The sequence below is a fragment of the Astatotilapia calliptera genome, chromosome 23 (assembly GCF_900246225.1).
Source record: "Astatotilapia calliptera chromosome 23, fAstCal1.2, whole genome shotgun sequence".
Classification (NCBI taxonomy): domain Eukaryota; kingdom Metazoa; phylum Chordata; class Actinopteri; order Cichliformes; family Cichlidae; genus Astatotilapia; species Astatotilapia calliptera.
Window position 1 is genome coordinate 7,793,424 of NC_039323.1, and position 27,030 is coordinate 7,820,453.

Sequence of the window (27,030 nt, forward strand, 5' to 3'; positions counted from 1 at the left end):
TTTATGCACCTGTAGCCATGGAAGTAATCGAAACACCCGAATTTAGTGGTTTGGATGGGTGAGTGAATACTTTTGATGATATAGTTTACCAAAAGTATATCAAAACCATTTTTAGATTATGTCCCAATTAGAATAATGTAAAACAGAGAAGGAAGCGAGCTAAAACAGCTTGTTTCATTCAAATATGAACTCAAGGGCTGCACCGAGACTTAGCAGTAAGGTAAACGGATTAATTTGAATTACGAATCATGTAAAGCCACTTCAAGAATAGAAATATGGAGTTTGTAATGAGCATAGTACTTTCCCCTTCGTGATTTTGAACAGTATGAGACGGCAGTTCTGTGGTTCAGACATCAGTATTTAATTTACATTATTCATAACATTTTGTATCTTTTTTTTCATATCTGTAAGTGGGACAAAAAAGTGCAAATAATACCAAACATTTTTTGTTACATACAACACTGCGTACACTACACTATTGTGCACGACCAAAGTTAGAAACAAAATGACAGTGAGTCCACCTCTTTTAGGGCCCTCTTTTTGACCGAACCTCCGGCAATGCCTTTCACTTACATACAGTACATACTTACATAGATACAGATCATTAAGTGAGTGGCAGGAAATAAGAATCAAGTTTTTTTTTTTTCTTCATAGAGGAAATGTTTACATTATGTAGGATCATATCACATTTAAGAGAAAGTGATGGCGCAAGCCTACTAAGACGAGCGTGTTACAGGAGGACAGCTATAAGAGTCGTAGGTCTACAGCTAGGAGGTGTCACATCTGTCTCCAATAAGCAAAGCCTAAAAATAAAAAATCCAAATTACATCGGCACACAGCTGTGAGGATGAGGTGCAGGTTCACCATAAATGCCCAGTAACACTTGTGGTCTTCAGTGCTGTGTTTAGGTGCACCCACCATGTTTCTTTTCTTTTTAAATCATGGCAAAATTGTACAATAGCTCCTTGGACAGCTATCACAGTCGTCACGGGCACAGTGAGAATTGTTAAGCTAAGATTTTCCAGTATGTGTTGATAAAAAAAAGGCATCTCTTGTAGATGAAAAACAAGGCTCAGAGAAAAGACACAGGAGAGGGAGAGCTGCTGCTTTACATAAATAACGCCAAGAAGGACAGAGGGGATGCCTGTAACACTTCCAGAAGCAGGTTCGTGCTGAGTTTAAACTGGTAGCCCTTAAAACATGATTCAGACAGTTACCCTCTGTTGATTAAACACTGTCATAGATCAGAGCTTCACCTCTATAATAAAGAAGTGTTATATTGTGTTGAGCAAATGATTTATTTACAACCATGGTGACACAGTTGGCTACACAATTAAAAAAAAAAGAAAAAGGTTGGCTATTGCAGTGGCCAACCATGGTTGCGATTGGCTGCAGGAGTTTAAGAGACATATAATTTATGTTTTTATACAGTATGTGCATGCTCGCATCAATTGTTTATATCTGTGTGGCTGTATTGGATTAAGTGAATGTGAAGCGCACTTTAACATGATAATAGTACCAGCCAGTGTATGTGGGGGGGTTAGGAGGAGATGGAGAGCTTTACTGGTTTCACAGTCGGGAAGAGTTTTCATTGTGAGAAGTGAGAGGTGGAGTTCTCAGAGGGGGGGGACAGTTAATGGTGACACTCCAAGTGTTTCAGAGTCTGTAGGCAGTGTACACTCTTGATGCAGGCCGGAGTGTCGTGTGTAGCTGGTGGTTTGAGGTGTTATTTGATGATCTGAGGACAGTCGCTCCAGGCTTTGGCCTTTCGTTTGGCCAGAGCAAGCCAGGCCGGCTCTGTGGAAACCTGCGGAGAGTCACTGGAGGGGAAGCGCTTTGACACCTCTTTGACAGCAGGTGGCGACGGTGTAGAGTCTGCAATCTCAACTGCAACAACAAACATGTAAAAATGTGTTACTAATCTGTTTGCTTTCTATATCCCATTATTAAACTCATTTTAAAAAAACAGATTAATTTTGAAGAAGAGCTTCTGGAAATAAAGAAATTTGCCTGACTAATAACAGCAACTGTAATCAGAATAACCAGAAATCGCAGAAAAAGAGCTCATCCTGTTGTTTGTGACGCTAATAGCTACTTAGTATATTCACTTTACTACGATATATGACAATTTTACCAGTGACAGAGCTCGGTAGAGTGTTGGCCTTCTTTAGGTGCTCCCGGCGTTCAAATTTTCCCAGGAGGCTCTCTGGTCTCTTGGGCTCCTCTGGCGTCTGAGGTTTAGAAGAAGGACTGGTGCTTCCACTTCCTTTGCTGTCTGTGGGGCTCACCAGTGTAATCTGCAAAAGAGATTTGGGATCCATTCAGAAGATGGACAGTATGTTACGGAGATCACGAGAAAGTGTGTAAACGTTTATCTGTGGGGCATACACTGTCTCGCTCTTTAGCTTGTTTTTCTGCCAGCTTGGCCTCTCTTTGGCTACGACGCTCCTCCCGGTTCTGCTGCTGCTCCCTGAAGCCTTTCTGCTTCTGAAGAGCCAGTGTGATCCACAAAGGTCCAGCCTCCTTCTCCTGGACCCTCGCACTGTCCAGTGAGTGCCTGCTCTGTAGGGATGGTTTTTCTGCAGATGAACACACGATAAATGTTGTTGGAAAGCTTTGATACTACAAAACACTATTTTTAATTTAACAAAACATTCATCTCAAAATCATATTCCAAATTTTTCCACAGGACCTTTTTTTCTTTCTGTCCGACAATGCGTGTAGGTTAGTAGAAAGAAAATAGCCATTTACATAAAAACTATTCACATAATTGCTTGCGGATTTATCATTTAGTCCCAGTATATTCACGGGAAGGCAGACATCTCTACTGCCAATATCACCAACTCATGCCAAAACAATCTAGATGGATAAATGGTAATTTGATTTAGGTATGGAACATCCTTTTAAGCAGTAAATGTTGCCAAGATATTGGCAAATCAAATGGATTTGCATTATGTAGATGAGAAGATTGTTGCTTATGTCTCTTTACTTAAATAGGAAGCTACGGTCTGGAGATGCTTGGGGATGAAGCAGCTTACACAGTTTTGTCTAAAAGTATCAAGATAAGCTTACAGGTTCATCTAAAGCTCGTTATTTCACGTGATAATTTCAGCTAACTAACAAAGATGCTGACCTTTCCTGATGAGTTCTGTCTTTCTGTCTGCCTTTTCCCTCCAGGGTATGTTAATGGAGGGGAAGAATGACCTCTTCTCCTTGGGCTCTTCTTCCCCTTGGACATGACTTTGGCTGCTCTTGTGCAGCAGGGCTGAAGGTTCCTCACTCCTTCCGGCTTGCTCCTGGATGGATGAATCCACACCCATTGTACTCTCCACTGAATCATCACTGGGAGACTCATGAGCTACCTTAGGTAGTGGTGATGGGGGAGGTGTTGGGGCTGCACCTGTAGGCTTAGGTGATGTCACTGGTCTGCGGTAGAGCGGTGGCTTGGAAAACACTTTCTCACCCTCATTGTGTGGAGTCGGGCTGGTAGACTTAGTCAGTTTACCCCGGGGGAATGCAGGAGAGGCAGATGCATGTAAATACTTGCTGACCGCGCCTTCTTTCTGAGGTGACGTGGGGCTTGATTTGTCAGAAAAGACAGAAGAGGCATCAGAGTCTGGCTCAATGGGGGTAAGAGGCGAGGGGACGCCATCAAAGCTGTCCCCAGCACTGTAGCGCTTCTTCTTTTTCTCTGTGGACTGCTCGCTGTGAAAACGCAGAGAGTAGTTGGTCCTCCTCAGCTTTATGCCAAAAGGAGAAGGCTTCTCCTCACTGTCCTGGCCCTGCTCCTCTCCCTCCACTCTGCTTTCAGATGTCTCTGTTTCACTCTGAACCCTGCTCTTCGACTCTGCCTCTTCAGATTGAATTTCAGAACTGGGAACGAGGAAAGAAGGAAGGTCTTTGGCAAACATACACTCATCTGACCCTCTTTCTATGATGCGGACACTTTTACTTGTCCTGTTCTGAGGTTTACTTGATGGAGAAGGAGAGGCTACAGTGGGGCTTCCAGGTGGAGCAACCTCCTCTCCTGCTTCCTTATCTTCTGCACCAAACACCTCAGAGTTCCTATTTGAATCTCCAAACTTCTTCCTTGCAGGGGTGATGGAGAACTTGGCGCTAGCAGACATGGTCTTCCTGAGGTTCGTGTGGGCAAACAGAGGCTGTTCTTCAGCGCTGGACTGAGACTGGCTCCTGCTCGGCTCTGGGTACTCGTCGTACTTCCCCTCTTCTACCCCCTTGAATATCTTTGATCTGATGCTTGCCCATTCTGCCAGGACAGCTGCACTGGACTGATCGGTAGAGAGCACAGACTCATTGAGTGATTTGGTTTTTCCAGACTTGCGTTCTGGGGAAGTCTTGCTCTTTGTTGGCGGTGTTCCTTGGGCCTTTCTATCCTCTCCCAAACCCAGCAGGGACTTGCAGGCGGTGTCTTTGATCTGGTCTAAATTGACAGCTGTCCCACATAGCTGGGCGCCTGTCACTAGGATAGCTGTATGGGGGACATATGGAGATGCTGGCAGGTTGGGGGAGTCTGGTCCTTCAGAGGAGGAAGCCTTTGCTCCATCTCTTTGATAAGCGACAGCAGCGCTCTGGTGGCTGGAGGCCGGCGTAACAGGCGTCAGATTGACCTTCTGGAAGAGAATCTGTTTCTCACCAGAGGACACTTTAAAAGTAAATGGCCTCTGTCTCTCCTCCATCTCCCTCCAGCGTAGCTCTTCAGCTCTTCTCTTCATCTCTTGTGGATCAAACTTCCCATCAGCCTCCTCCAATGACATCCTTCTTTGCTCCTCTTCCTCCTTTTTCCTCTTCTCCTCTGCTACCTTTTTCTTCTTTTCTTCCATTTCCCACAACCTCAGTTTCTCTGCTTCCTCCTCTTTCTTTCTTTCCTCTTCTTCTACCAGCTTCCTCCTCCTCTCAGCCTCAAGCTCCTGCTGCCTCCTTGCCTCTTCCTCATGTTTCCTCCTTTCCTCCTTCTCTTGCCTCTTCCTGTCCTCTTCCTCTTTCCTCCATTGTTCTTCTAGTCGTCTCCTTTCTTCCTCTTCTTCCCTCTGCCGACGCTCCTCCTCTTCTCGCATCCTCCTTTCCTCCTCCAGCCTTCTCATGCGCTCTTCCTCTTGCCTTCTTTCCTCCTCCTCTCTGATCCTCTTTTCCTCCTCCTCCCTGATCCTCCTTTCCTCTTCTTCTCTGAACCTCCGTTCCTCCTCCTCTCTGATCCTCCTTTCCTCCTCCATTCTCCTTCTTTCTGCCTCCTTTAGCAGCCTCCTTGCCTCCTCTTCTTCTCTGATCCTCCTTTCCTCCTCCTCCTCTATTCTCTTTTTTTCTGCCTCCTCTAGCAGTCTCCTTGCTTCCTCTTCCTCTCTGATCCTCCTTTCCTCCTCCTCCATTCTCTTTTTGTCTGCCTCCTCGCGCAGCCTCCTTGCCTCCTCTTCCTGCTGTTGCATACGATATCTCTCCTCCTCCAGTTCACGCAGCCTCAGCTCCTCTGCTCTCCTCTTCCTCTCTTCTTCCTCCTGTCTGAACCTCAGCTCCTCAAGCTCTCTCATCCTCCTCGCCTCCTGTCTTTCCTCCTCATGGAGTCTTTGTTTCTTGAAGCTTTCAGGGGACTCAACAGACGCTCTACGCTGGTCGTCTGTGGAGATGCCAGCTGCTTCGAGGTCATCTTGGACCAAACCAGGAATGGATACCTCTTGGAGGTCCTGGAATGCAAAAGTCCAAGTAGTGTCAGCTTTTTTTAACAATAACAAAGGGTGTCACAGAATAAACAAACATGCAAACCCACATTAAAAGAAACTCACCTGTGTGAATCGTCTGTGCTTGCGGGAAATCCTCTGGTTTTTCGGCTTGACGGAGAGTTTATGTTTGGCGGCAGCGTTGTCTAAGCGAGGAACTGATTGAGGGACGGCATCAAGGTTGATGGACTCAATCGTGCCAGTGAGTGGAAGAACTCGTTTGGACCTTGGAGACTTCACAGGGGGGCTGTGTGGTCCAAATGGCTGACCTCCCTGCACCTGCTTATGTCACAGTAAGAGCAATTAAACTACGACTTAAAGAGATCTCTGTAGACACAGTACACAGAAAGCAGAGGTGTCCGTGGTGTGATAAGGTTGTTTATTTATTTATGTGTTTATTTAATATTAATACAATCCCCTGATGTGGAGTGATATACCAGAATCACAAAAGGTTCTAAGCAACTTCTTCACATGTTTAGTGCTACCCAAGACTTAAACAGAACAAATGTTGTGTTAAATTAATCAAACTTAAAACAAACAAAAAACCTACCAGTCAGTCAACTCATACCTTTGGCTCTGTTCCTGGTGGCTCCGCTTCTACCTGGGCCAAAACTTTCAGAGGGCTACGCGGAACCTCTTCCTCATCTGAGCTGCCCTCATCTCCCTCACTTCTTCTCAGAGAAGGAGGCCTTTGGCCAAACTTTATACCTTGTGCTATCTGCCTCTGTGAGGATAAAAAGCAATTAATGATTACAACATATCTAGTTGGAGCAAAAAGAGAAGTGAGTGTACACCTCTGCACGGCCCACCTGCAGATTCCTAACTTTATCCGACACGTTTTCCTGGGACATGCTGTGATCCAGACCAGCCTCCTTCACCGGTTCCTCTGGAATGAAGATGCTGTCGTGTGAGAGAGCTCGAGATCCGATGGGATTCAACTCCCTGCAGGAGAAGGAGATTGTCTTCAGTGCTGCAGCGTGTCATCTGTCAGTCATTCATGCATTTATCACAAACTTGCAGCAGCAAAAAACTTTACACAGTGAAATGATTGACCCCGCAGTCCTGTTACAAGTCGTTACAGGTAAGCTCGTATTGTCAGTGAAGCCTTTTGCCTTTAAAGTCATTTCAAAGCACAGCCTCACCTTTGTCTTTACAGATTATGTCACCTTGCAGCATTTTGCAACCGCGTGATTTAACACTTTCATTTGTCTAGAAGTGAATAAGAAGCTGAGTTGCTTTTAGCAGAGAAAAAAAACAATGTACTGTTTTAAAAAAGCAACAAATTCCAACCTTTGGTAGTGTAGTGAATGGACAATAAGCTCAGTTTCTGTGTGTATAGTATAGATGAATACATGTTTTTAAAAAAAACTGATCCATGTACTAACCTCAGATTTTGATCGGACTCCTCATCAGATGTAACACCATTGCACACTTCCCCTGTGGAAAAACTGGTTTTTAGCTCTGCTCCATCAAAGCCCTCTCTCGCCTGTCTTTTCTTCTTCTTCCCAAACAGTCGTCTGAACGGCTGGAACTTGCCCTGTCGCCTTCTCTCTGGCGGTAGAAAGGAGAATGGATGACAACCACAGCCACATGCAATCACATCATTAATCTTTATATCTCACCCTCGGGCGAGATAACGAGCAGGACTGTGCCTATGAGCATATTCATTGTTACACGCGTGTACTTAATGAAATGTGTTTGACGGAGTTAAAAGAAAACGAAGAAAACAGCAGATGGAATGAGAAGAAAACCTTGGCTCTTTGGTTCATACTTGTATTTACAGGAAGTGTGAAAGATCGACACCACACATAAAAAATAGAGCACCAACAGCCAAAGCAATTAAAAAAAAAGGAGGAGGTCACTAGCTCCCCTACTTACAGACTGAAAATAAATGCACAACTGAAAGTAGGGAAAGCTCAGTTATCGTCACAACTCCAAAAGCTATTACAAACTAGCCACATGTGTGCAGCACTACAGTAAATATAAAAGTTCAAGGCTACACATATCACAGGTACCACTGGAAGATTCGCTAATCTATCAGTCTGTGAGGTAATCACTTCAAGTGTGTCGATTTAGACACAATAAAACAGGGCAGCTGTCATAAACCCTGCTATTGCTACCAAGATCAGTGCTGATTCATGAGGAAGTGTTTGACAAAAGCGAAGAATTTAACTTTGGACTTTCAGTAGGTATCTTTACCACCTCATCATTGTTCATGCCAGTAAGTTATAAACTCTTACACTAAACTTTCCCATGTGTAAACGCGAAAACGTGTCTGTGCGCTCTCTTCTCAGGATCCAAACAATAACATAACAATAAAAGTTTGCTTGAAAACATTTAACAGAACCTCATTGAAACAGTAGCTCGTGCAATTCGCGATCCATCATAATTCAAAGCTTATTGCGCATAAAAAAAACAAAACAATTATGATTCTGACCTTAAGCACAATTTGATTGAAGATGCATTAGATGATAATTGTGTTTAAGTGTGATTAAATCCTGACCACTACTGTAGCAGGAGAAGCAATTCTTGCTATTTGAACATGGACGGATGACACATTATGGCAGGAGCTCATTGGTTCTTCGGCTAAAACTGTAGACAAACAATTTAATGATCTCCTCCAAGAAAATAATGTGATTGCTTCCTGTTTTTTTTCCTCTTGGTTACCAGGATCAAATAGTTAAAAACAAATTACGAGAGTTTTGGCTTGCTTCAACTTCTGGAGTCAATCCAGTCACTAAAGACTTCCTGGATTCTTGCTAGATCCAGGAAGTTTTTTAGCAGATTCTTTATCATTGAGATATAGAGCAAAACTTTGACATTTTATGTGATATCATCACAAATACATACCTAACTGAAATTGGGAGACATCCCCTGATGTTCTTAAGCTAATATCACAAACTAATCTGGATCTGGATTCTCTCTCCTGATCCAGGGATTCAGTTTGTCCACAGAGTGGAGGGACTTTTCAGCCTTGGTTGAGGTGTTTCAACAAGTACTGCAGAACATTTCTCCTTCAAAACTACAGCAGCTACCCAGCTGTGTGTCTTACTTCTGTGTGTTTGTGTAGTTGTGAAGGTCCACTCCCTGAACTAAGTGAGTGAGGTTACAAAGCTACAAAGCTACTCTACACCACTGTGCAGACAGGCATTCTCTGGGCTCTGCGGGTATCCCTTTCAGTGCTATAAGTAGAAACCGGTGTGGGATTTCACTTTGCATGCTGCTCACTAAACGAAAGGCATGATGGGAAATGATACAGTAAACTAATTTCCCCACTCCTTGACCCTGAAGAACTCGAGGGTTTTTTTGTGTATGAAAGAGGACATGTTTACACAAAAAAATATTTTAGAAACTCAGTGTCAAGGGACAGATGTTTCCATCTTGTTCATCTTATATTTGACTCTGCTGAAGTCCCCCATCATTCCAAAAAAGATCTATATAAAGATCTATATATACTCCTTATCTTTTTTACCCTGTCCACTAGCTTAAATCTTACCTAAAAAACATAACCCTCATTTTCTTTTTGAAAAATGTTCACAAGTATCAGCCAAGATAAAAACTATTCCCATTTTTTTCTATAAAAACTTAAAACTACTGTTGTTTTTCTTCAAAACATGGATGTGACAGGGTTACCTTCCACTGTGATGCCCCAGATCCCAAAGAAGAACATGTTCATTCCTTTTCTTGCAGAGACTTCGAGACTTAGCTACTTTCATGACTTAATGTGAAGCTTAGCTTAAATCTATGGGAGAAACTGCCACCATGGCTCTTTCCAAATTGAATAATAATAATAATAATAACTAGCAAATCCATGGCACACAAATCAGCATTTTATATTTATTTGCTTCTGTCATAGTAATACTTAAGTGTAAAACCTGTAGGTAGATGTTTGCTTGTAAAGCAGTGAATCACCAGCAGTCATTGTCTTTGGTCAGCGATGATATTATGAAAATGATGAATGAGCTTACATGACTTTGTATCATATTTGTATTTTTTTTTCCCAGTTTCTTATGGATATAGCACATGTAGGTGCAATCTGTCATATGTTACTCCAAAGGCAAACAGGAAGGAACAGAAAACACCTTCAGACATTGTGCTACGAAACCGCCCTTCAATATAAAATAAATTTTCAACCTAAACAAATTTTTAAGTCAAGATTTGTAAAGGATTCAAGACAAAACAAGGTCTACTGCACAAAACATTTGTACTCTAAATAAATAATTTAATTATTGTTTTTAATATTGTGGCTGATCTGTGTTTCTGCTGCCTAACGTGGCTTCTTGTTATGTAATGCACCCTAAAATGACCAAAATGGAAGAAAATTGATAAAATCAATCAATCAATCAATCGAGACATTATGTCCACACGAGTCAAATGGATTTGGGTTTAAACTGTGCGTTTGATAAAATGGTTACAAAACACACATTAGAGTTAGATTAGTATCTAAATCTAACTCTGAGCAATACGCAAATCTATTAAAATCGTAAAATAAACAAGTATTAGGTATTTCTTATATTTGAGGAAGTGGAATAGGATTGATAACTAAAATCATGAGTCCCTGTATCTGCATCCAGACTGACAGCGCTGTCTTTGCTCCTGTCAACAGCTGCTGAGGTAGTTTAGATTCACAACACTGAAAAAAAAAACATATGAGAACTTTCGAGAGGTCACTAATGCTTTTAAGTGTGAAACAGTTCATGAATTATAAATATTAATCTTAGCCGTTTAACTACTAGCAATTACCCGATAGCCACATTAGCGTGTATTACGGTAGCAGCTAGCGGCTATGGCTAAACCTTAATGTGAACGTTAGGTAGCAAGCGTTATCAGTCCTGCAGATCTGTAACGGTAATAAACAGCGTGAATTTGACAAAATAACCCATTTTGTTAAGCTAAAAAGTGTTGTGTTTCTCTTGAAGTCAAAGATTGAAGCTGATAAAAGCCTACCAGCAAGTAGACAGAAACGTTGGCAGCCTACCTTAACAGCTCTAATTGATGAGCAACGACATATGGAGGTAAGGGTCTAGAAGTACAGCACTGCCTCAAGCAAAAGTAAAATAATAAGAATATATAGTAATGACAACAAATTTGTTAGACCACCAAATGAAAGGTTTATTCCCAGCTGCCAGAAATCAAGCAATAATTTTTAATATTTCTATTAAGGTTCAACCACCAGTATATGCACAAGGTCCTCAATCAAAATTATGCATTTTAATGCTAAATTTTAATGCTGTGTTTTCCAAAAAGCTCATGACATAAAGCACATCATCATTATTATTAGTATTTTTTATTTATTAGGCTACCAAATTCTCACCTCTTCAACAAAACCTTCGTTTTTTTCTACTCTTGTGTAAAGCGCCCTTTGAAAGGCACTATACAAATCTATTATCATTATTATTATTATTGTTAATAATAATAATAGTTACAGCTGTTAAGCTAGCGATTAAAACTAAATGCATTCCTGAACAGAAAAATTAGTTTTAACGGTTGAATGTTTAATTACTTTTTGATTTCTCAAAGAAGTCCAGTGCTGGCTCAAATTTGGGTATTAAAACAAGATTTCAGTTTGCTATATGCCTAATAAAAACATGAGGTTTTTAACAGTTTTCTACAATCTTTGTGTTTTCTTGTTTTTTATGACTAGTGGTCCAATAATTTTGTCATACCTTACAGTTAAAGTAAGCAGTAGGAGTGTGGTGGGAGCAGGTGGATATCTGGAGAGTTGGAGGCTTGCTCCAGAGAAAAGAGGAATTAAAGACAGAATACATGTGTGTTAGTGGGAGGGAGATCTGTAACAGTGGATTCAATTCAATTCAATTCCATTTAATTTTATTTATATAGCGCCAAATCACAACAACAGTCGCCTCAAGGCACTTTATATTGTACAGTAGATCCTACAATAATAGATACAGAGAAAAACCCAACAATCATTTGACCTCCTATGAGCAAGCACTTTGGCGACAGTGGGAAGGAAAAAACTCCCTTTTAACAGGAAGAAACCTCCTTCAGGGAGGGGCGGCCATCTGCTGCGACCGGTTGCGGTGAGAGAAGGAAAACAGGATAAAGACATGCTGTGGAGGAGAGACAGAGATCAATAGCAGTTACAATTCAATCCAGGAGGATTCAGGGTCACCTGGTCCAGCCCTAACTATATGCTTTAGCAAAAAGGAAAGTTTTAAGCCTAATCTTAGAAGTAGAGATAGTGTCTGTCTCCTGAATCCAAACTGGAAGCTGGTTCCACAGAAGAGGGGCCTGAAAACTGAAGGCTCTGCCTCCCATTCTACTTTTAAATACTCTAGGAACAACAAGTAAGCCTGCAGTGCAAGGGTGAAGTGCTCTAATAGGGTGATATGGTACTACAAGGTCATTAAGATAAGATGGGCCCTGATTATTTAAGACCTTGTATGTGAGGAGCAGGATTTTGAATTCAATTCTGGATTTAACAGGAAGCCAATGAAGGGAAGCCAAAACAGGAGAAATATGCTCTCTCTTTCTAGTCCCTGTCGGTACTCTTGCTGCAGCATTTTGGATTAACTGAAGGCATTTCAGGGAGTTTTTAGGACTTCCTGATAATAATGAATTGCAGTAGTCCAGCCTGGAAGTAATAAATGCATGAACTAGTTTTTAAGCTTCACTCTGAGACAGGATATTTCAAATTTTAGAGATGTTGCACAAATGGAAGAAAGCAGTCTTACATATTTGTTTAATATGTGCATTGAAGGACATGTCCTGGTCAAAAATGACTCCAAGGTTCCTCACAGCGTTACTGGAGGCCAAGGTAATGCCAGAGTAAGAATCTGGTTAGATACCATATTTCTAAGATTTTCAATAACCTCAGTTTTATCTGAATTAAGAAGCAGAAAGTTAGTGGCCATCCAGGTCTTTATGTCTTTAAGACATTCCTGCAGTTTAACTAATTGGTGTGTGTTATCTGGCTTCATGGATTGACATAGTTGGGTGTCATCTGCATAGCAGTGAAAATGTACACTATGTCTTCTAATGATAGTGCCTAAGGGAAGCATATGTAATGTAAACAGAAACCTCCAAAGGACCATTGGACTCTCCATTTACGTGCAGAAAATTGGAGTCGATTTGATAGATATGATTCAAACCACTGCAGTACCTGTAATATCTGTAATACCTACAGCGTGCTCTAGCAGGACAAGCACAGAGATGAGTCTACTGTCAGAGGCCATAAGAAGATAATTTGTAACCTTCACTAAAGCTGTTTCTGTGCTGTGATGAGCTCTGAAACCTGACTGAAACTCTTCAAATAAGCCATTCCTCTGCAGATGATCTGTTAGCTGTTTGAGCTGCCAGTAGTAGAGGAAGAAAAGGTTGATGAGCTTCAATACCCGGGGTCAAACATCAAAAGCAAGAGACATGAAGAAGAGAGTGCTAGCAGGGTGGAGTGGGTGGAGTTGAGTGTCAGGGGTGATTTGTGACAGAAGGATAGAAGCAAGAATGAAAAGGAAGGGTTGCAAGGTGATAGAGACACCTGCTGTGATGTATAGTTTGGAGATGGAGGCCAAGCTGAAGATGCTAGGAGTTTCGCTGAGAGTGACCAGGATGAACAAGATTAGAAGTGAATATATCAGAGGGACAGCTCAGCTCAAGTGGGAGTTAAAGAGGAACGAGTGAGATGATTTGGACGTGTACAGAGGAGGGATGGTGCAAAGATGGTGGAAAAAGGATGTTGAATATCAAGGTGCCAAGCAGGAGAAAAATGAGAAAACCTGAGCGGAGGTTCATGCAGAGGGTTAGTGTGACTGTGAGATGGAGGCAGATGATCAACTGTGATGACGCATAAAGAGAGCAGCCGAAAAAATAAGATACCTTACAGTTACAGCATTTTTTTGCACTGCGCCAGACAGCTTAAAAAGTGTTGTCACTGATGTTATCTTTTTTTTTTTTTGCAATACCTTATGTTTTTGTCATTTGTCCCCTGTGGTTTTTCAAAATAGAATCAAATACATTCCTTTCTATCAGTATTGAGTGTAAATTTCCACTATTGTAACACCCTAGTTTGGAATCAGGTTAAATTTGGTAAAAAACAGCTCACTGAATGACAGAATAGTGGACTGCCTAATCTGTGGATAATCTCAAAGCAGTACTTTTGGGATATATTACAGAGTGATTATGAGGAGGCCTCTGATATTTTTTTATCTTGGCTTTGTTTCTTTTCATGCCATTCTTGTGTCTCTTTTTGATCAAATTGGTGGCATCGACCTGTTCACTCTCAGTGCAAGTGCAGCGACTCATATTATGGGTACGACAGTGATGCTCTGTTTCCCTGCAGCACGCTCTTCCAGCATGAGGGCCAATCCAGTGGTACAAAGCTCATAATACACCGCCATGGGCATGCTCACACACTCATGCATGAAACAAGGCAGGACACATTTTTTCTGCAGAGAACAAGACTGTGCAGCAGCACAACCTATTTTTGAGGGTTACGTCTTGCTTCCCATGTGCTCGCAATGCAGGATGCTTTGACCCTGGTAATCCAGGATTCAAAATCTTGCTGCTTTTTCATTCTAGCCATTCGATCTGGGATTGTTTCACATCTGGTGAAGGTAAAAGACGGAAGCAGAACAAAGCAGGAGGAAGCAAGCTAAAAATAACTATTTATGCAGTATGCAGTCTGTGATCCTTGATCCATAAATGTAAGGGGGAAACCAAAACACAGCAGCTGTGTAATATTCAGGTGATAATACCTTTTTTTTTTTTTTTTAATTTAAGTGTTTATTGAAGTTAAACCTGAAATAAAATGTACATCACTTGACACATACCTTAATTTTAAGACTCACTTGGTGAATCCTGTGTTAGCCACCCTTTGGTCAGTGCCTTTTTACATGCAGCCAGCAGCACACCAAGTATTTATCTATATCCAACTTATTTTCTTTTATTACCATTTTCCAAACCTCTAGTGTGGCTTTTACCCATGGATTTCCTGTTTTAACAATCAAGTCCTGTAGAGTTTTATCTGCCAGAACTGCCTGTATATGCATATCGGTTATTGTTTTGCATTCAGTTTCCTTCCATGCTGCTACATATGATGGATCACACCAGTGCAGCATTGCTGAAATATAGTACTTTTTGTAAACATGGTAGGCCCCTGTAGGGCTGTTCGATATAACGATATATATCAGATGACGATATAAAAACATCTATTGTTTCATTTTACGCTATCGTTTGTTTCGTGGTTTCGCAAAATAAACTGTTTACGGCAATATTTTTTCATCGTTTGATGGTCACTGTAGTGGCTATATTAATTTCTTAAAGTTCTCTCTTTCTCGTATATTTAATATAACCACAATACGGATGGACAAGCGCCTGTTTTTATGCGTTGCGCCGCTTGTTTATGTTCCACATAAACCTTTCACAATAAAGCTCAAGATCCTGTTGAAACCTTTCAAAATAAACTGAATCACATGAAAGAGCAGATTATTTACGGATGAGAAGTAAAAAAAGAGCCGTCGGGTGCTAAAAAAATAAACCTTAGACTCAAACGTTAGAACAGGCTTTTCCCCGCAGCACGCCGTGTAATAAATACTCACAAAGAAAACGGCGGCCGTTACAACTTATGTCTAAAAATGTATCGTTTCATGCATCTGTTAAAACACTCGACTCCAGCTACATGACGCGCAGCTGGAAACACTTCCCGCAAGTCGAGCTGCCCGAGATTCACAGAATTTACAGAAAATGTTACATTTTTGTGATTTATATCATTATCGGGACGATAGAATTCTTATATCGGGATATGAGATTTTGTTCATATTGCACAGCCCTAGGCCCCTGCCACCATGCTAGGAAATAGAAGTATAAGATGTCCACTCTTTCCTTTTCCTAAAATAGGAATCTGTGGCACATAGTGGACTTGGTTTTTAATAAAGTGATTGATGCTCAGAATAATACAAACACTGTAATTCTACATGTATTTGGAAACCATATTAAAGACAATAAATATAAAATAAACTACTTTTAGACTCAAACTTTTCATTTCTATCTCATCATAACAAAACAAGCAGTGCCAGACTAAAACTAAAACTTGCTATATTTCAGACAGAAAGGGTGTAAGCCATAGAAATGTCTTATGTAACCCTAGCCCTCATATGTAATACAAAGTGACAACTTTTAATGGTAAACGTAATGCTCTGCAGCATTCACAGTTCACAATAATCCCTATTTATCTTATACTGGGCCTCATTCTCCTCGTTTAAGCTAACTTTCTCCTGATTGGTTGCTTCTTAAAAACAACACTTTGAAGAGCAGGCGGGAGGGGCTTATGAGCTCAAAACCAATTATGTTGATTTGAGATGACTATATGAGGAATATCTGCTGTCACTTACATCATAGTGAGCCAAAAGTGGGGAAAAGAATCTGCGGCAGTTTGAAACGTTTAGCTGACAAGAATTACATGTAAATTAATTGAAATTATTTATTCAAAACATAGTCATATTTAATATATATAAGTTTAACCACTAATGCAGAAAATATGAAGCATCACAGGTCCACTCTAATAGTAATATTAATACTGACATGAGAATAAGAAAACCTACAGTGTTTCTTTTATATCGACAAACTCCTCAAGCTCCAGGTTGACAGGGCCCTGGTGACAACACTTTAGGTCTCTTTTATTGAATTTGAACTCACTTTCCAAGCTGTCATTTGCAATCAGTCTCTCGAGATCAAACAGAAAACATACTGAATAAGGTGATTAATATCTGCAGCAAAATAACTGGAACAGCACTGAAAACCCTGCAGTTACATAAGAAAGCAAAACCCATCATGTCTGATTGTTCCCACCCTTTACATCATCTCACACTAGTACATTCCCTAATGTCCGCAGCCATCTCTTCACTAGACCCTTAAGATGAAAAGTTTACTCCCATATATAATCTAATGAGTTATTTTCCTATTTTTTCATCTTTTAAATAGTTGGTTTCTTCAGCTCTTCTTCAGTTTTTTCCTGTGCATTTCTTTTTTGTTGTTGTTTTTGTTTTATCTGTAAGCTTCAAACTGCTGTAAATGAATTACCTGATCGAAGGCTGGGAGATTCAAAAAACTACAAAAAACCCAACTAGTGTCTAATCTTTTCAAATGTTTTTATGCTTTTATAACAACAGCAAAAATATGCACTGTCTATAGCTGGGCAGGTAGTATAGAGTAGAGTTTTGTAGCTTTTTTACTTAAAGCATCAGCAGAGCAGTGAACCATTAAAGCCATGGTTTTCATCTTACAGTCACTAATAGGCGGTATGAAACTGATGAGGGACATTTTTAAAAAATATTTCTCAGAATAAGCAACATTCAAAACTCCCAAATTGCCTATAGAGGATGGGGTTTACAGCCACTATAAACTCCTGGACATGTTATTTACAACCAGTTTCAAATTGTGATCGCTGCCAGGAAATAGTGCATGCAAAAAGGGCATGATAATTCTTTCATTTTGTGTCCATAATATTTTATTATATACACTTATTATGCCTTTTCAGCTCCCTTTCCCCCTCATTCTTGGTTCTATCTTTGTTTGAAATGTGACATTTTATCTGCTCTCACTTAAAGTCACCTGTCAGCTGACTGGCTGCCCCTCACAACTAAAAGGTTTGCACTGCATGTTTGTAAGATGACCTTATTAGGGATATCCAGTCTCACTGACATCACAAAGATCCAAGAGTAAAAGTATCCACCACTGAAACAGCATATATGTCAAATAGTCGAATCTGTTAACATTATCATTAAGACAGCTATCGATTATGTCCACCAATAAATGTACAGAATCTGTACACTTGCAATTCCTGAACACAAATGTGTTTTCATGATGTTTTAACATTGATGTGTTACTTTGTTCAATTTGCACTATGCTGTACTCACTCTCCATGAGGGTCATCGTGACCCTTGCAGGGATCACAGACAAGCAAGAACAAGGCGATTAAAGAAGTCAGAATGTGGACACACCACACCACAAATGAAGTAAATCTCTTCTATGAAGTCAAACCCATCACCACACCATGCAGTTCTTAAAGAGACAGTAAAAAAAAAAAGGTCATGATGCGATGAACCTAACATGTTTTTTTAAAAGGCCGTCTCTTTAAGATGTCTATAAAACTACTTTACCTGGGCCTTTGGATTCGGTTACCTCTAGGACCATGTCATGCTTAGTTTCCATGGTGTCCGTTGCTATGATCACTGCCCACCTTGGCTGTGATGAGAGAAAAAAGGAAGTGAACATGGGGATGCTGCTATTAAGATTTTAATTCAAGGAAAAGGAGGAAGAGGAAAGGGCCTGTGCGCTTTCCATTTTACTCTCATCAGAAAGGTCGGCTTTGTTAGCTCTTGCAGAATGGCTCTTGTGATTGGCTTTCCTGGGGTATGATAAAAACAAGATGAGCTCTCTGAAGTCTCTCTGCTGTGGCTGCAAAAATAGTGATTAAAACCCCCAACAACTCAGTTCTCAGCTAAGATGCAGGTATTATAAGTTGCCTCATAATTAGAGATCCACACAAACCACCTCTTATTTGCAACTCCTAAACTGGCAGGAACCAACACACCACAGATGGCTTCCTGAACCCTGAAACCCCAGCGTCCTCTGGTCAACACCTGTCTGCAGCACGCCGGCCGAGCCAGAGGTTTTCTGATGTACAGCAGAATGTGTGTTGTGTTGTAAAAAACCACAAGTGGTCAGGATAAAACCAGAGAATATCAGAGACAGTACTGAGAGAGCTGGAGAGAAGCCCGCTGCCTCCAGTGGGATCAGCATGTCGTGGGCTTCCTTCCTGAGTGTGACAGAGCTGCACAGACTCTCTCAGAAATGTCTCGCTCCAGAAAAAGGCTCTTTGTCCTGTCTGACTCCAGCCAGCACAGGACAAGGAGCAAACAAGCATGTTTGGAAGTAGGAGTGTGAACACAGACAGAGAGAGCGTGTTTTGAGGAAAGAGACTGCATGTGTTTGTGTCTATAAACGGAGATATTGTGGAATCTTGTTTTATTGTTTGTCTGTTTGGCTGCTTGTGCCAATGTTGAGAAAGTGTCTGTGTGCCGAGAAGCTTTTATTTCGTGTTTATGTGTAGTCCGATTGCTGCAGAGGACAGAGATGGGATGAGAGAAGCACGAGGAGCAGCCATGTGCTCTACAGAAGCAGAGAAATGCCTTTGACAAGGATACAGCTGCATCATAGTATGGCGGTGGCATAACACGATGCTGCGTCTCAGCGCTTTTGAACGACTCAGCAGCTCAACATCCTTCAGGCCAGACAGCTACCAGAGTCCTGATGGCATAGCTCAGAGTTGTAGCAGCTATGTGCCATAATCGCACAGCACAGGTAGCTTGCTGACAAAGCAGACAGACGAACGTGTTGGAGCTGTGTTAACAGTTTACCTATTTCAGCTGCGCAGCTCGAGATGGCTGCGCACCACTGCAGTAAAACCTTAGGGAACATCGATCTGCCCTTTTGCACAAAGCTCGTTTTACCCAGATGAATGTTCCTGCTGCCTCCGCTGTGTCTTTGGGAGAAAAACGGTGAAATAAATACAGTGCAGTGACAAAACAACAGGTCTGGGTTTGTTAGGTGTATAAGCATCAGGTGTAGACTGAAGAATGGGAGCATGGATTGGAAAGTGAGATGGTAAGCGATGGATGAGGAAGGAGATGCAATCCCAAGATCTGTTAGGTGCCCTTAGGGTTTGGACTTCGATCGTGTCTCAGCCTATACTAATCATAGAAACAGGCAGGGCCAAAGGAGACCGAGAACGTACACAGAACAAGTGCTTATCACTACAAATAGACTGAAATGGTTCTCTAGGTGCACACCTGCATATGTGCAAACACTGCTCCTGGTTCTCCTGATGTAGTTGTTTTAAGAACAGTTGCACAGAGCAGCACAAAGTGGCAAGCAATGATAGTAAAAGGAGCATGCATGTGCACTTGCTATCTAGTGCACCCTATATTGGTTAAAATAAATATCAGTGGCAAAGCAAGTGTAATGGTGTAATCAGTTCCTCATGTTAAATGTTTCTATGAAGTGAGCCGAAAGCCACAGAAATGACAAAAACTGCAGTTTGCGGTGTGGCAATTTGCAGCCATGATAAAATCACCAGTTTAACAGAATTAACATCACATTTACAGCCTGCTACAAAAAATAGCTTTGATCTCTATGTGTAGTTTCCCCTTTCTTAACAATTGCACTTTTCATAAAGCTTTGACAGGTGTGCCAAACAGACAGACAGCAGCTGCCTGCTAGGCCTCAACTCCACTGATCTGAATAACTGAATACGACCTCGCTATTGCGTTTGTAGCGTTGGCGCCTTTTGAAGAATTTTTAATGGAACTATCGAGCAAATGTCATGGTCCACTAAGAAGTACAGCTCATCTATGAAGTTTGTGCTTTAATTTTGGTGAAGGAAATTCTTGTAATTTTATTAGTTGCTGTTACATAGTATTAATTAGCAGGTGGCTTTCCATGTACGTATTTGCTGCACCCATATACAGTATGGGTGCAGCAAATATGCAAATATGGTTCCAAAAAATCCAAACAGCACCAGCTAGTCAGACGTAGGCTGTATAGGTGCATACCAAAAACAAAGACACCTCTTACTGTATATATGTATGCAAAGATATAATTTGCTAGGCAGTTGCATTGAAAATGCTGCAAAAGGCGCCAGGGTCATAAACTGTTGACACTTCTAGTGACTATGGCTTATCAATACCTGCTGGTGACTTGTACTACAATCTTATTTTGATTTGTTATTTTTTATTTCAGTCTTCTATATCTGTGGACAGACGCACTTACACCTGCTAATGCAGTGGTTTTACAGCAGCAGGCTGGTTTTCATACAGACCATCCAGTCGTCCACTGATGGATTCAGAGTTAATTACAGATCATTTGACTTCTACTGTCACAGTCAACTTTAAATTTAACCTGAATATCTAAAGATGATGCAAAGTATTTCATCAAATTATTTGTTAGCAGTTTCATTATTGTCAGGGCTGCACATTTTCACTTGCATTTAAAGGTGGATTAACCATTAGCTCCATGCTCTAAGCTGATTTCAGTCCACATGTGTCTTTTTAAGCTTTTTTTGCAGCTAATTTTAATGCAAATCTCCCCTCTTACAACCTTTGTACCACACTTGCTGTACAGGGCTTAAGGAAGACAAACATAAACATCAAAACACCAACATGTGCTGATGCTGTTTCTGCTGCCATGAAACCAGAGCCCCATGTGAGTTAGTGAACATACTCAGTTGTGCGAGTTAGATCTAAACCTACTTCTGCCTGAGTTAGAGCTAAGGCATAATCTACTGACAAAAGATAAAAAACTGCCATAAGGAAACGTTCTTATGGATGATGCAGTAGCACCGATATTTACAACCTCACTTCCAAAAAATGTTGGGTACAAAATAAATACAGCGATTTACAATTCTCATAGACTCATATTTTATCTTTGATAGACCATAGAAAACGTACAAAATTTTCAAACTTAAGACATTTTACTATTTAATGAAAAAATATTTAACCCATTTTGAATTTGATGGCAGCAACATGTCTCAAAAATTTTGCAACAGAGGTAACAAAAGACTGAAAAAACAGGTATAAAAAGAGCATTTTAGAGGGGCAGAATTTCTCAGAAGTAAAGATGGGCAGAGGTTCAATCTTCAAAAACACTGATCTACAAATTGTGGAACTTTTTAAAAGTAACATTGCTCAAAGTAAAATTGCCACAACTTTGAACATGTCATCGTTTACAGTACACAATATTATTAAAGAGTCTGAGAAACTGAAAAAATCTCTGTGCGTAAAGGACAAGGCTGAAAGTCAATATTGGACACTGCATTAAAAATGGACATGAACTCAGGAACACCTCCATAAATCACCTGTGAACACAGCCGTGCATTCCACTAATGCAGGTTTAAACTTGTATCATGCAAATAAGAAGCCATATCTGAACATGATCTAGAAAAACCACTGTCGGCTCTGGGGAAAAACCTCTGTTAAAACTCAGTTTAATACTGCTGTGTGTTCAGATGAGGCAAAGATTACATTTATTTTCAGACTAAAGAGGAGGAGGACAGTCCAGTTTGCTATCAGCACTCAGTTTAAAAGCCTCTGATTGTAACGGGGTGCAGTAGTCCTTGTGGAATTGCAAAGGCATTATCATTGCTAAATGCTTTTTTCTTATTCTTAAAATGGTAAATTTTCTCAATTTAAACATTTAATATATTTTCTATGTTCTATTGTGAAAAAATATGAGATATGCAAATCTTTGCATTCTTCTTTTATTGACATGTTATGCGCATTCTAACTTTTGTGGAACTGGAGTTGCACATGGCATTTAGAAGACTACATACAGCTTCATGAGGATGCACCTGTGCACAGTAGTGCTTGGAGCTAACATTACTGTACTGAAATTCTCATAATGCCAGTGCTGACAAACTAACATGATGCAGGTAGTCAATATCATTGACCATCTGGGGAGTATAACTGCCAGTATAGCTGTTAACTGACTGTAACTGACATTTCTCCATGGACCTCATTAATGGTCTTATTATTAACTTATTGCCTGAACTCCGCAGCCATAAAGCATAGTGTTGAAAAACCTTAACAGAATCACTAAATGTACAGTTTGGTCGGACAGGTCTGGAGTAAACACCAGCTGCAGTGTTCTTGGTATTTGTCCCCTCCTTTGAAAGCCAAAGGCTGCGTGTGGTGTAACAATGGATTTAGGAGTCACGTGCAACATGTATCACATGACCGTGGTTATATTTTCCACATTAGGCAAGTGTTAAGTGACTATGCTTAAGTTTTGCAAATAAGCAAAAAGCCCCTTTTCTCCTGCCTGACCATCTCACACACTAACATCATGACTCAGCATATTTTATTAGACAAATAACATACAGTAACATTACTGCACATAATAACCTTGTACAGCATGAGCAACATGATAGGTGTCTTTCAAGCAGAGAGAGACTGTCTACACCAATCTACAGCTTAAGTCAACCATCAAACAGCATAGAAGAGGCAAACCTAACTGTGTGCTCAAGATTGCTTTCTTACCCTTGTGAAGTCGCTTTGTGCGCGAGGGGATCTGCGAGTGTGTGCCTGTTCCACCTGCCTGCTGTCACTGTGGATCTAGGGCATTACCTGGAGTCAGGTGTCAAATGCGGTGAGCACTCGGTTGTGTGCGCATGTACGTCCATGTATGTGGGCGCACGGGAGAATGACTCGGTAAGCATCCCTTGATATTCTCACACTGATGAGAATATTATTGTCCCTGTGAGGTGACGTCATATGATGAAAACTCATGTCAGTTTTGGCTCATGTGTGTCAGAGAGTGGAGCACACGCACAGTCTGAAGGGAGGAGGTGTGTCGGTGGGTACAGGGGCAGTGAGAGTGCCTAGCGAAGAGAGATGGGCGTTCTCCTGTGTCTGTTAGTGCTGCTGTGCTGAGGAGGCACAAAGTGACACTTTGTTTTCCCCGCCAGATATCCAGTGCAGGAGAACAGAGTGGCATTCAGCATTTCAACTGGCTGATGCTCATAAAGACTTTCTTTGTGGGTTAACTGCAATCATGGATGCACATGTGTGATTATAAAGGTCTGTAATGCGCCCCATCACAGCTCCCTAATAGTGTTATGGTCACAAATGTCTGTAATAGACTAGTCTGTGAAGCTCACAGCCTTTAGAGCTATCCAACACTATCCAACACACACAAGTCAGCTTGTGGAACTATTTAGTGGCTTTTTTTTAAAGTAAATATCCTTTTTTAGGAGAACAAAAGGAGCTAATTGCCCTCAATCCTTTTTTTTACATTTATAATAATGTGACGTGGTACCATAATGGCTGTGAGAATCACCACAGTGTTACTGTGTAATAAGGGCTATTCCCCCCACTCTCCAGTTTTGGCAGGATCACACTGCAGTCTCACAGGGATATGGTAATGATGGGGCTTTACCAACCTGGATGCCGCCTATGTTACAGCAGCACAGCACTTCAAAGACAGACTGTTCTCTGACTGCCTATGTGCATAAATAGAAACCTCCCAGTAAAGCAGCGCAAACATGCTCTAGTACAGATATTCACATCCTCGTGTATTCGCGCACACACGGCGAGCAGAGTGTCTTAACGATTCCACTTTGTGCGAAAAAGGCCAGGATCAAACAGCCTTCTCTATGCTAAGTGATACTGTAGCAGCCACTACACTTGGCATGTGGTAAAGCAGCCATTCAAATTTTTTATGGAAATTGGAAAGCATGGCTGAATATGTTTCTCCGTAGCACGGAAATTTGTATAGATGCAATGTGATGTCATCTTGTGATTTATAAGAAATACACAGAGGGGGAAATGTCCACAAATAAGAACATTTTGAATGGATCTCATTAAATATACAAACCTACACAGATATGTGATCTACAGCCTGCTGCAATCCCTTGTCATTTTGATATATGCTAACATTTCTGTGGTGACCTAAATATATGACGCATGTCAGGAAAATAAGAATAACAACATAAACACAATAAACACTGTGCGGTCATATTATTTAGGTCAGAGATGTGTTACATAAACATTTCTAAGATCATCCAGGAAGGAAATTTCTAAAGAGTTGATATTAACTTGCATCACAGAGGACTGAATAATTAGGACAGGCCTCCTAAGGAACTGACTGCCAGACTGTAATTACATTTTTTTTTTAGCTTTGGAGAAGAACAGCAATAATCGTAATGCAAACCTCTGTATAGAATAAGAGAACTTATGCTTTAGATGGGCAGTGCGGAGCTTTGCACAACATGATTAAAACTGTGATTATTTAATCAGGTTAGGTATCTAGCAAATTCTTTATCATTTTTACATTTTTTACAGGGGCTGGTGTATTGGTTAGCCTGGTGGTACGGGCTGGTGTCAGAATCCAGTACTTTTATCAAATCATTTAGGCAGTCTAAAAGGACCCTGGGGCATTTTGACTCACTAGAAGCAGTAGGGTCTGTATAGTGCCATATAAATAAATTAAAATGGAATACAATTGAGTTTTGTGTTAATAACATACTGTGAGTTATTCTGCTACTATTTTGAACTAAAGGAGGACAAATCGTAGTACTTGTTTCATTTCAGTATACAGAGTCAGGTGGGTCATGCAGTAAGATGCAAACTACAATCAAATGCTGGATCCGGTCAGTGCATCACACGCTGTGCACATACTCTTGGACAGTCACTCGTTTAATGAACAACCAACCTTTCTAGGTTATCATGGGGTTTTTCAGCTCTGTTTTTCCTGATATTTAAAACACACAGAGACCAGAGTATCAGACAGACATTTTTACATCTTACAGAATTTCAAATTAAATCATTTTATTTTGAGGTCCCAGGGCCATACATGACTCAAATAAAATAAATTCATGTCTGGCACTACAAAGACACTCAGCAGATGTCTCTGCAAAGAAAAAAAAGCCAGTTAGTCACCATTGGGTGGTGATGATACGATAACGGTTTGTTGTTTACTGTGCATCAGTGGATCTGATACTCTAAAGGCTGGATATGAAGCGGCTTGTTGTTATAGCTGCTAAGTAACTCCACTTATCTGCTATCATCGTCTTTACTATCATATCTTTCTCCTGCAAAGCACGTGCTTCAGTCTTTCTATTGATGACCTAAAACATAAATACTACAGCAGTCTACATCTTCATGTCAGTCAAGCACTGAATCAGCCAACCAGAAAACAGACCAGTTTACTCCACACCAGCACCATAAACCCAGCACCAGTAACCTGTGAATTAATATCTGGCAAGCTGACATTAATATTCGCTGCCTGTGTGTCTCAGCCTCAAAGTCCATTGGTACGACAGTGTTGCAGCATTGATTTAAAGGCTTTAAATGACGCGTGGGAAAATAAATCCATAATTTCCTTCATTTCCCCCCCGCACATGTAGGCCCGCACCATATGGCCTGCGCATGGTTTTCAAGCTGGCATAAACATCCTTATAATTCATACCGACTGCCCATCGTTTAGGGGAAGACAAAGTAAAGGAGAACATCAACATACACCCTAAAGGCACCGATCGATACCTAACCGCTGATTGCAGATTAGCGGATGCCGCCGCACGGGGACTACAGTCTATTAATTGCAGACTAAAAAGCGCGTGGAGAACAAAGAATGTGGCCTCTGCTTTTCTCACATTTTTCACTGATAGCATCCAAACGGCGTTTAATTGATGAGGATTGTTTTGGGGTTTAAAAAGTAACGATTGAGCACAACCTGGCCTGTTGACATCGGCGTTTGCGCATTTCAAACCGGATCAAATTGCAAGTACCAGCCCATTTACAGCAAACACACACACATACACAGACGAACACACACGGATCTGCGATGGATGGAGTAGAAGATCTGAGCAGGTCAATGGGTAAAATGAGGGGTGGTCTACAATGACAAGGTCAATAGCGTCGTGAAAATGGAAGTCAGTAACCATAAACACAAACCGACATGGAAGAGAAGAAGATAAAAAATCCCACCACCTTTGCTCGGAAACGCGATCCCCTCCTTCCGATCCGCGCTGAGGTAAACCCAGCTCCAGCTCCGACCCTTTTGTGTTGCTGATGCTGCGGGTGCCCGACACGGAGACGCACGCACCGCCCGACGGTCACAGCTGCACGCGTGAGAGATGGAGATGAAGATGGGAGGGTGTGGCTGCCAGAGAAAGGCGAGTGTCGGCGAAGTAACAGCGCATATATGAGCTCCGGTCACGATGCGAGCACGTTACTGTAACGTAAGCTCGTGCCTGTGGGTGGTAATGAAAGGAATGACGAACTGAATGGAAGTGAAAGCACCGAGGAGGGAAGGGAGGGCAGGGTGGTCTTCCTGCAGGTGTAAATCCTGCAAGGGTGTCTTGAGTCTGTGGTTTTCTTGTATGATGCCCAGTGATAATACAACCCTGAAGCATCACAGTTACACAGCAGACCGCTTACACCGTACTGTGGGCTGCGTGTAGGATAACCGGAGAAGGGCACATATATTCACCCCCCCGTTCACCCATCCAGCATATTAAGAGAAAGACTCATGTTTTGTCTCCAATCTTCAAAAGGCAAGAAGGCATGCGAGTCTCTCAAAAACTAATTAAGTAAAAAAGATTTGAAAAGACATCTGTAATCAGCAAAGCAGCAAAGGTGTCAGTAGTTTGAAAGTTATTGCCATAGAAAAGGGAAATACACAAAGATCACAAAAATAAACTACTTTGGCAAATTTTAACTAAGAAATTCACCACCAGGGGGCAGTGTTTTACCAGCCGGTGTGTTGAACTCTTTCCGAGGTGCTCAGC

The 27,030-nt window shown here is 41.2% G+C and overlaps 1 protein-coding gene across 4 annotated transcripts; it reads right to left on the reverse strand.

Annotated features, from left to right (window-relative positions):
- Positions 1–345: 345 nt before the first annotated feature.
- Positions 346–26,456, reverse strand: cracd (capping protein inhibiting regulator of actin dynamics). 4 transcript variants are annotated; one of them, XM_026159819.1, is made up of 9 exons: positions 26,231–26,456; positions 7,115–7,280; positions 6,539–6,671; positions 6,298–6,453; positions 5,796–6,011; positions 3,134–5,696; positions 2,389–2,579; positions 2,135–2,297; positions 346–1,887 (listed from the first exon to the last, which is right to left on the reverse strand). In XM_026159819.1, exons 3-9 carry the CDS (start codon positions 6,578–6,580, stop codon positions 1,727–1,729), a joined length of 3,492 nt encoding a protein of 1,163 aa, XP_026015604.1. In that variant the 5' UTR covers positions 6,581–6,671; positions 7,115–7,280; positions 26,231–26,456; the 3' UTR covers positions 346–1,726. The 4 variants fall into 4 exon arrangements, with proteins under 4 accessions (XP_026015604.1, XP_026015603.1, XP_026015605.1 ...); XM_026159818.1 differs by lacking the exon at positions 26,231–26,456 and adding an exon at positions 17,846–19,097; XM_026159820.1 differs by lacking the exon at positions 26,231–26,456 and adding an exon at positions 10,677–10,702.
- Positions 26,457–27,030: the final 574 nt, after the last annotated feature.